Below are 11,068 nucleotides of genomic sequence, written 5' to 3' on the forward strand. Positions count from 1 at the left end.
AGGCTGTGCATGCTTGTGGTCCCAGCTGTTCGGAGTCCAGGAGTTTGAGGTTTCAGTGAGCCATGAACACGCCATGCCACTGCACTAAGCCTGGGTGACACAGCAAGACCCTGTCTCGAAAAATGAATACGGTAAATGTTACATGTCTCCCGCACCCTTAGAATAGAACTACAGACATCCAAGCCACTCCTACCCCGCTCACCCCTGCTACACACCGCCTCCATACCTTTGACCGGCCTATGGCCGTACTCGGATTGCATTCTCAGCCTCCACTTCAAGCCTGCGTTCCCTGGGGAGGTCATTCAACCCTAGATCCACCACATGTCATGCCCAACCAACCTCGGTTACTTTGCGAGTTCACCTACATCCTGAGTGGACGCTCAGGCAAGACCGCTGGAGCTGCAGATCTGGGAGGTTCGCTGCACCACCTTGATGCTCAGTATGTACTTTTGAAAATATACCGGATTGTTGAGATTTGAGAAAATCTCATAAAGCTGCTGAAAAGAACTGGCCAGAGCCGTGTGATTTTAGAGGCGGCTGACGTAAGGTAGCTGCACGGCCCAGGATGCCCGCCTGGCCCGGGGTGAATGGCGAGGTCGTCGCGGTGGCCGCGTAGGCTCCGCGCCAGGCCTCGCCCGGGACTTACCCTGCGACCGCGGCCCTCCGCGCGCGTCGCAGCCGCCCTCGGTTGCTATTGGTTGCTCGTCCCGTTTGTCGGCGCTTCTCGAAGAGGGGGGCGAAGACGTAATTGAATGTTTCGGTGCTCATTAGTTCTTCTGTCAGTCGATCACGAGGTGCCGTTTTCTTCATTCTTCATTGGGTGGCGGACTGAGGGGCGGGCTTGGCGCGCCGGTCGCCCAGACATGGCGGACGGCAGCGGTTGGCAGGTGAGTGTGCTCGGTCGGAGCCGGGAACCACCGGGGTTTTACGGAGGGAGGGAACGGGACAGGCTGGGGGCGTGGGGCGCGGCCGCCGGGCCCAGCTCAGGCGCCGCCTCTCGCCGCAGCCGCCGCGCCCCTGCGAGGCCTACCGCGCCGAGTGGAAGCTGTGCCGCAGCGCCAGGCACTTCCTACACCACTACTACGTCCACGGCGAGCGGCCGGCCTGCGAACAGTGGCAGCGCGACCTGGCCAGCTGCCGCGACTGGGAGGAGCGCCGGAGCGCCGAGGCCCAGGTGTGCCGGGAGGGAGCGGGGCGGCGCTTCGGAGCGCCTTGCAGGGCCCAGCTTTCCCCACCCCTCCACGCCCCAGGCCCCGCGACCTAGCCGGGGACTGTCGGGGTCCCTACCCTCCTCACGCTTCCCTTCTTTTGAGAGATTGTGTAAATTGGCATATCAACAGGACTTTCAGAGGGCGTGAAAGACAACGAAGGAGACTAGCGAGGAGGGTGTAGAGTGGTTTAGAGAGGGAAGAGGGCAGCCGTCCAGTGTTAGGGTCATCGGCTGGCCTACGCAGGAGGTGATGTTGCTGAGTCCTGAGTGACGAGGAGCCAGCCTTCATCCAGCCCCGGTAGACACCGCTGAGAAACAGATAAGGCCTTGGTTCCTGAAGCAGAGGGTAGGTGGATGGTTGGAGAGCGGTATACCAGGGACCTGGCGGGCCTTGATACAGAGTTTAGAGTTTAGTCTAAAGTGTGCTGGGAAGCATAATTCGATTTATATCTTTAAAAGATCAGTCTGTTAGCAAAGTGTGGTGGCGTGCAACTGTGGTCCCAGCTACTTGGGAAGGTGAGGCGGGAGGATCGCCTAAGTCCAGGAGTTCAAAGCTGCAATGAGCTATGATCACACCACTGCACACCAGCCTGGGCAACGAGACCTGTCTCAGGAAAAAAAAAAAAAAAAGAGAGAGGGAAAAAAAGTTCAATCTCTTTGCTAGGGTGTAGAGAATATATTACAAGAGCAGAGAGACCGGTAAGGAGGTGGTTCTGGTTGTTTTTTCGTCCAGCAAATACGTATCACATTGGGTGCTCTTGGGGATGCACGAGTGATAAGAGTCTCTGCCCTCCTGGCACCCACACGGTAGTGTAGAATACAGTGCTATAGTGGACCCCTTGTGGGAGAGGAGAAGGAGAGAAGCCAGCCGAAAGGTGCGAGGCTCATGGGGAGTGCCAAGGAATGAGAATCAATGGGACTGATCAACACTTCAACATTGTTAGGTGTATACACTGATCTGAAAGAGATGAACTGATGTGGAAACCAGACTGCTGTATAAAAGACAGTGATGACTATTCCACAATATGTGAAAGTCAAAAAAATTTAAGAAAGCCGACAGCTTATATAGCAAGAGATTGATAACTTTAATGTATACATATGTGCGTGTGTGTGTATAAAGAGCTGTTATGTATATATATATATCAATAAGAAATATAGGGATTATTTCAGAATGGAAAAATGGCCAAAGGACACAAGCAATTCATTAAAAAAGAAAGCCAGCTGGGCATGGTGGTGGGCACCTGTAATCTCAGCACTTTGGGAGGCCAAGGCAAGGGGATCGCTTGAGCCCAGGAGCTTGAGACCAGCCATGGGCAACATGGTGAGACTCCATCTTTATAAAAATAATAAAAAAGGAAAAAAGCTTGGGCGTGGTGGCTCATGCCCGTAATCCTAGCACTTTGGGAGGCCAAGGTGGGCAGATCACCTGAGGTCAGTAGTTCGAGACCAGCCTGGCAACTTGGCGAAACCCCATCTCTACTAAAAATATGAAAATTAGCCATGCATGGTGGCACACACCTGTAATCCCAGCTACTCGGGAGGCTGAGATAGGAGAATTGCTTGAACCTGGGAGGCGGAGGTTGCAATGAGCCGAGATCGTGTCACTGCAGGCCAGCCTGGGCAACAGAGTAAGACTCCCTCTCAAGAAAAAAAAAAGAAAAAACCAAATGGCCAGGTGTTAGGTATGTAAGTCTAAATGACAGTAACAGCGGGTTTTGCCCAGCAGAAAGTGGTAAGTGTTGATAGAGGTTTGAAGAATTCTGGGTAGTTGTGTAGTGTTGGTGGGGGTGTCGGGTGTTCTGATTATGTAAATGTCAGATACATACCTTTTGACCTTAAGTTTTACTTCTGGAACTTTATCCTAGGGAAGTAATTGGATAATGGTGTACAGTTAAAAGTTCAGAATGCTAATTATGTTTTTGATACTGCAAAAGCTGAAAACAACCTAAATTTCACTAATAGACATTTTACCAGATAGCTTTTTCCACAAAGTGAAATACCAGATAGCCTTTGAAAAGAATGGTCAGTCATCTACCTGGGTATAGAAAAGTGCCCACAGTGTATTGTTTAGTGAAAAGAAAGCAGGAAGTAGACTAGCCAGCAGAAGATTATCCCATCTTTAGGGAAACATATGTTAGCTCTAAAATTTGGACCAAAAAATGGTATCAGGGAAGCTGTTAACTGCCACATTGGGAATGGACATTTGGGAATCTTTAATATTCTGTACTACATTTCTGATAGCTTTTTAACCACGATCAAAATATTTTATTTGAGGCAATAGAGCTTGAACAAAGACAGACATGTAGACAGATTAAATTATCTGTGTAAAGAGGCTCACATAGCACCTGATACCTACCAAGGGCCCACAGCAAAGGTCACCCATGTTGTGATACACTGACTTGTGTCTGTATTGGGAGACAGCAGCCAAGAGAAGCTGATGTGTTAAGTGGCACTTGTGGCACCACTCAGGCGGGTGGTCTGTCCTCTGGACTCTTCCCACCCTTCCAGGATACCCAGGACATGTATTTCTTCCTCGTCTTCCTCCCTTCTCCCTAACACATTCCTCCCTGCAGCTCCCCACAGCTGCTCTCTCAGACTCTTCTCTCATCTCCACTCAGCACCCCCAGGCTCACTCTCAGCAGGTGAATATGCCCCAGACTCATGAGGTCAACCAGAGCCATTGAGCCCTGAGGTCCAGGAGAGTATATTTAAAAATTCCTCAAATTATTATGACCTATTCAGTAGTTTTTCACAGTAGCTTGTGAGGAAAAAAATGATCTCCATCTCTGTGCACTAATATGGAAGAATCGCCAAAGTATAGTAGGTGGAAGCAGCTGTGCTGCAGAGTGGTGTATACCATAGGCCCTGCCTGTCCATCTGTGTTTCAGAGGGTGATGAGTGGGGGGAGGTACAGGGGTCTTGAGGGTGTTCAGAGCCTGGGGAGTGACTAGAGTCTCATTTGCACAGCAATCCCTCTGTGAGAGCGAGCGGGCACGAGTCCGGGCTGCACGGAAGCACATCCTGGTGTGGGCCCCGAGGCAGAGCCCCCCTCCAGACTGGCATCTCCCTCTGCCGCAGGAGAAGGACGAGTGACAAGCACCCCTGCCATTGGCCTGTGCAGCTTCCTCAGTCTGTTTCAAGTTGCTGTTGCGCAGCCCTGGGGACTGTGACCAGCCTACACAGTTTAATGGGTCCCTGTGAGCTCTTGCTCACAGGAACATGGAGCAGGACATTGCTAGCCCTACTTGCCCACCCCTCACCTGCATGCAGGATACCCTGACACTGCGATGTTCTGCAGGACAATTGCACCGCTTTAGAGCTTCCAGGAGGCCCAGCATTATGGCAGGTACTTGTGAGCAGCCAGGTCAGGCTGGGCATGGTAGCATAGGAGATGGTGGTCCTGAGGTCTAGGCTTCTCAGGTAAATTGAAGGGTAGGCCTGACCTGTGTGGACACACAGGTGGATCATAATGAGGTAGCTAAACAGTTGTGCCACTGTGAATGTCTTTCCTAGTCCTTGGGAAACTGCCTGCCACGTCCCAGGTTTGGTGAGCATTGTGAGTGCTCACACTCTGCTCCACTCGCTCAGTTCCACTGCACATGCAGGCAGGTGTGCCAAGCAGGCAGGGCTTGCTGGCCCCTCTGCACCAGCAGGCTTCACTTCTTAGGCTCCCAGGTCGGCCCCTGGAGACTCTGGTTTTTAAGACATGCACACAGCTACAGAACACACAACCTTGCATAAAGAAGGTTTGTGGACTCAGCTGAAGAAATCCAAGTCCAAGACATGTAGAATTAAGGACTCCTTCCCTCAAAATTTCCCCTGGTGGTTAATGTATCAAAAGCCATTTCATCTGATTTCAAATAGAAGCTGAAAATTAAGTTCACATTTGTTAGATTTTGTGTGTAACAGGGTTGTACCTGGACAGTTGTAGAAATTTGTATGCTTATTCTCTTGTGTTTTAAAATGTATGAACCACCAAAAACACTATTTCTTGAAGAGGTCTCTTTATTACTAATAGAATGGTTTCTCATCCTGTGGTGGCCCTGTTGTGTGATGCTGAGGGCTAGGCTGGGTCTGTGCCCAGCACCCTCCCTGCTCTTTTCCTGGACACAGGCAGCAAGTTGAATATCTTTTAATTTGTTCTTTGGGGCAGAAGAATCTATCACTTCAGAAGGGTGTCCATTAAAGAACAGTATTTCCCCGCTTGAGTGTGTTTTCTCCTGTGCTCCCTAAGAGCCCCTGTCTGTGTCTGCGAACAGTGGGGGCGGGGGTGGGGGTTGTGCTCACGGGATCCCAAGAGCAGGAGCATCTAAAGAGGAGCCAGCGTTCCCCCATCATCAGGGGAGTATTGGTGTGTCTAAGGCAACCAGGGTGCCTCCAGCATGGCTGTGGCTGGTTTAATAATGAGCATTTCCACCCAGTGAGGGAAGAGAGGAAGACTGCTAGAGATCTACAAGGTTTTTCTTACTCTTAAACACAGGGAAGGGGCATCTGAATTTGCAGTCTGCTGTAATCCCAGCACTTTGGGAGGCCGAGGCGGGTGGATCACTTGAGGTCAGCAGTTTGAGACCAGCCTGGCCAACATGGTGAAACCCCATCTCTATTAAAAATACAAAAATTAGCTGGGCATGGTGGCACATGCCTGTGATCCCAGCTACTCGGGAAGCTGAGACAGGAGAATCACTTGAACCCCAGAGGCAGAGGTTGCAGTGAGCTGAGATCGTGCCACTGTACTCCAGCCTGGCCGACAGAGTGAGACTCTGTCTCAAAAATAAAATAATAAAATGAATTTGCAGCCTGCATGTGATGCCTGGGATTGCAGCAGCTGCCTTCAGGTTCCCAGGGCGGAGCTGGAGAGTGCAGCAAAAGCCAGGACATGCCAGCCAGCACCCCAGTCCATGAGGGGCCTCCCCTCAGTGCAGCCACGCTCCCTGCCACCTGCTTGTTTAGCAAGGTATGCAGTGTGCGGCTGCATGCTCTGTTAGGAAGCATTAAGTCCTGCCTCTGTAGTGCGACTATCATATTTTGCCTCCTTCACTACTCAAGTTCCACATCAACAGATAATCTCTCTGGACAGGATGTTCCTGCATTTGTTTCTGTGTCAATTCCTTCACAACATCTGAGTGTCCACATGTTGGACAGGGTTTGAGGCTTAGAAGACGACAGTTTTGAAACAGACAAGTTGTCTTCAAAGAGTTTCTGTTGTAGTTTGGGTAAAAGACAGACATTAAACATCAATAAATAGGAATTTAAAATTGTGGCTGGATGTGGTGGCTCACGGCTGTTATCCCAGCACTTTGGGAGGCTGAGGTGGGAGGATTGCTTGAGCCCAGGAGTTCGAGACCAGCCTGGGCAACGTAACAAGACCCCATCTCTACAAAAAATAAATGAGCTATGCATGGTGGCGCGCATTTGTAGTTCCAGCTACTTGGGAGGCTGAGATAGGAGGATCGTTTGAGCCCAGGAGTTTGAGGCTGCAGTGAGCCATGATTGTGCCCCAGTGCACTTCAACCTGGGTGACAGAGCGATATCCTGTCTCAAAATAAATAAAAATAAAATGGTGGTAATTTCTGAAGCAGTTTGGATAATTTTTTTTATGGTGGTGGTATGAAGAAAACAAATACTGTAATAAGAGCAATATCTTTCAAACTTTTTGGACCGGTGCTAGGTGTGGCTCACACCTGTAATCTCTGCTACTTGGGAGGCTGAGGCAGAAGAATCACTTGAGGATAGGAGTTTGAGGTTGCAGTCAGCTATGATCGTGCCACTGCACTCCAGCCTGGGCAACAGAGCGAGACCCTGTCTCTAAATAAATATTTTAAAAATAAAAATAAATGTTTTGGATAAAACCCCATATTAATAATAAGTATTTTACATTATTATCTGGCATAGACTATTATATATAGCATATTATTGTTGAAATACAAGACAATATGTATCCGTACTGTATGTGATATAGTGCCATTTTCAGTAACTGCTGTACACACAGCAACTCAGATGAAACTCAAGGAAATTCTTCAGAGCAAAAACAGCCAATCTTGAAAACATACATGTAGCAGGATTCCATTTATGTAACATTGGTGAAATAATGTAATTATAGAGATGGAAAACAGATTAAAGGTTACCAGGGGTTAGGTTAGGGATGGTGAGGGGGTGGTTCACACGAGGGAGTCCTGTGGTGTTGAAAACCATCTGTCAGCCTGACTGGTGGTTACACAGCGCTATACATGAAGTTAAAATTGTGTAGAGTTAGGTACACAAAGCAGTACAGATGTAACTGGGGAAACTGAGTATGTTCTGTAGACTGTACCAATGTCAATTTCTGGGTCCTGACGCTGTGCTGTAGTGTATAAGGTGTTAACATTGGGGGAGTCTGGGGCAAGGGTACCCAGGACCTCCCTAGACAACCTCCTATGCAACCTCCTGTGAATCTATAATTACTTCAAAATAAAAAGTTGAAAACAAACTGTCGGCCATGACCTACTGAACTGATTTTACAACCTAACAGATGAAACCTACTGTTTTAAAAAAGCACTGCTATCAAGCACCTGTGCTGGACACGTACCTTGAGCAGGGAGGTGGGGAAGGCCTCAGTGTCTGAGCCCAGACCTGGATGAAGAGGCTCAACTCCTGTCAGGCAGAGAAAGGGACCCACAAAGGCAGAGGGACCTGACACCATGTGTTGACCGGAGGGGGTGCTGTGAGCTGTGATCAGGAATCTGGGTATGAGATTCTCTGGGTGGCAGGTAGCCAAAGACCTGACCTGACCTGGTTCTAGAGACCTCTGGCTGCTGTTCAGAGAAGGGGTGGGGTGCTTAGATCGGTTGGCCACTGCAATAGAACAGGCAAAACCTGACGATGACGTGGACCTCAGAGGCAGCAGTGGAGGTTGTGAAAAGTGGTTCCATTCAGCATTTGTCTCAGGTGGGGCCAAAGGACTTAGAATCCTTAGGGAACATTTTTATCCAGGACTGATAAGAGTTTTAAAACGAAGTTTTTTTTTGAAAAAAGCAGTAGTCCCAGCTACTTGGAAGGCTGAGGTAAGAGGATCGCCCAGGCTATGGAAAGGACAGTCTTTTCAACAAATGGTTGATGCCTGGAAACTGGATATCCAAGAGTGAAGTTGGACCCTTACCAAACATCATATACGAAAGTTAACTCAAAATTGACCGAAATTGTAAGAGCTTAAAATTAAATATAGGGAATATCTTCACAACGTTGGATTTGGTAGTAGTTTCTTGGATATGACACCAAAGTCATCAACATTAAAAAGAAAAAATAGACAAATTGGACTTCATGAAAATTAAAGGCACTAAATTTCACATCAAAAGACTATCGGCCGGGCATAGTGGCTCACTCCTGTAGTCCCAGCACTATTGGAGGCCAAGGTGGAAGGATCACTTGAGCCCAGGAGTTCAAGACCAGCCTGGGCAACATAGTAAAACCCTGCCTCCATTCCTTCTAGAAGAATTTTTTTAAAAAACACACTATCAGGCCAGGCACTGTGGATCATGTCTGTAATCCCAGCATTTCGGGAGGCTGACATAAGGGGATTGCTTGAGGCCAGGAGTTCAAGACCAGCTTGGACAATATAGCAAGACCCCATCTCTACAAGTTTAAGAAAAAAGGTAGCTGGGCATGGTGGTGTCTGTCTATAGTCCTAGCTACTCAGGAGGCTGAGGTAGGAGAATTGCTTGAGCCCAGGAGTTTGAGGTTACAGTGAGCTATGATTGCACTATTGCACTCTAGGCTGGGTGACAGAGCAAGACCCTATCTCTTAAAAAAAAAAAAAAAAAGACACATCGACAGAATAAAAAGGCAATCCACAGAATGGGAGAAAATATTTGCAAATCATATCTCTAATAAGAGATTAGTAGAATTATAGAGAACTCCTAAAACTCAATGAGAAAAAAAGTTCAAAAATGGGCAAGGGGCTGGGCACTGTGGCTTAGGCCTGTAATCCCAGCACTTTGGGAGGCTGAGGCAGGCGGATCACCTGAAGTCAGCAGTTCAAGACCAGCCTGGCCAACATGGTGAAACCCCATCTCTACTAAAAATATAAAAATTAGCCAGGTGTGGTGGCATGCACCTGTAATCCCAGCTGCTTGGGAGACTGAGGCAGGAGATTTGTTTGAACCCAGGAGGCGGAGGTTGCAGTGAGCCGAGATTACGCCACTGTACTCCAGCCTGGGTAACAGGGTGAGACTGTTTCAAAAAAAAAAAGGCAAGGACTTGAATAGACATACAAATGGCCAAAAAGCACATAAAAAGATGCTCAACATCACTGACCATTAGGGAAATGCAAGTCAAAACCACAGTGGGATACCACCTCACACCCATTAGGATGGCTACTATTAAAAAAAAAAAAAAAGTGTGGTAAGGATGTAGAAAAATTGGAACCTTGGCTGGGTGTGGTAGCTCACATATGTAATCCTAGCACTTTGGGAGGCCAAGGCGGGTGGATCACCTGAGGTGAGGAATTCGAGACCAGCCTGGCCAACATGGCGAAACCCCATCTTTACTAAAAATACAAAAAAAAAAAAATTTGTCCTTGTGATAGTTTACTGAGAATGATGTTTTCCAGTTTCATCCATGTCCCTACAAAGGACACGAACTCATCATTTTTTATGGCTGCATAGTATTCCATGGTGTATATGTGCCACATTTTCTTAATCCAGTCTATCGTTGTTGGACATTTGGGTTGGTTCCAACTCTTTGCTATTGTGAATAGTGCCGCAATAAACATACGTGTGCATGTGTCTTTATAGCAGCATGATTTATAGTCCTTTGGGTATATACCCAGTAATGGGATGGCTGGGTCAAATGGTATTTCTAGTTCGAGATCCCTGAGGAATCGCCACACTGACTTCCACAAAAAACCAAACACCGCATGTTCTCTCTCATAGGTGGGAATTGAACAATGAGAACTCATGAACACAGGAAGGGGAACATCACACTCCGGGGACTGTTGTGGGGTGGGGGGAGGGGGGAGGGACAGCATTAGGAGATACACCTAATGCTAAATGACAAGTTAATGGGTGCAGGAAATCAACATGGCACATGGATACATATGTAAGAAACCTGCACATTGTGCACATGTACCCTAAAACCCTAAAGTATAATAAAAAAAAAAAAAAAGAAAAAAAAAAAAAAAAAAAAAATTAGCTGGGCATGGTAGCACACGCCTGTAGTCCCGGCTCAGCAGGCTGAGGCAGGAGAATTGCTTGAACCTGGGAGGTGGTGGTTGCAGTGAGCCAAGATCATGCCACTGCCTTCCAGCCTGGGCGACAGAGTGAGACTCCAACTCCAAAAAAAAAAAAAAGAAAAATTGGAATCCTTGTGCACTATTGGTGGGAATATATAATGTTACAGCAGCCATGGAAAGCCTTATGGCACTTCCTCAAAAAATTAAAAATAGAGTCACCATATGATCCAGCAGTTCCACTTCTGGGTGTATATTTAAAAGAAAGCACAGTCTTGAAGAGATATTTGTACTCCTGTGTTCATAGAAGCATTATTCACAATAGTAAAATGTGGAAGGTAACCCAAGTGTCCATCAACAGATGGATAAGGAAAATGTGGCATACATATAATAGAACATTAATTCAGCCATGAAAAGGAAATTTGATACGTGCTATATAACATGGATGAACCCTGAGGATTATGCTCAGTGAAATAAGCCAGTTACAAAAAGACAAACACTATGATTCCACTTCTGTGAGGTACTTAAGAATAGTTAAAATCACAGAAAAGGTAGAATGGTGGTTGCCAGGGGTTGGGGGAAGAGGGAAACAGGGAATTATGGTTTAATGGGTAGAGTTCAGTTTTGCAATGAAGAGTTCTGGAGATGGATGGATG

At 47.5% G+C, this 11,068-nt stretch overlaps 1 protein-coding gene across 1 annotated transcript; it reads left to right on the forward strand.

Annotated features, from left to right (window-relative positions):
* The first annotated feature begins 321 nt into the window (after positions 1-321).
* On the forward strand, positions 322-5,411 carry C7BH22orf39 (chromosome 7b C22orf39 homolog). Its single transcript, XM_030815869.1, has 3 exons — positions 322-887; positions 1,007-1,174; positions 4,178-5,411. The coding sequence occupies exons 1-3, from the start codon at positions 753-755 to the stop codon at positions 4,301-4,303; spliced, it is 429 nt and encodes a 142-aa protein (XP_030671729.1). The 5' UTR covers positions 322-752; the 3' UTR covers positions 4,304-5,411.
* Positions 5,412-11,068: the final 5,657 nt, after the last annotated feature.

This window comes from Nomascus leucogenys, chromosome 7b, assembly GCF_006542625.1.
Source record: "Nomascus leucogenys isolate Asia chromosome 7b, Asia_NLE_v1, whole genome shotgun sequence".
NCBI lineage: Eukaryota > Metazoa > Chordata > Mammalia > Primates > Hylobatidae > Nomascus > Nomascus leucogenys.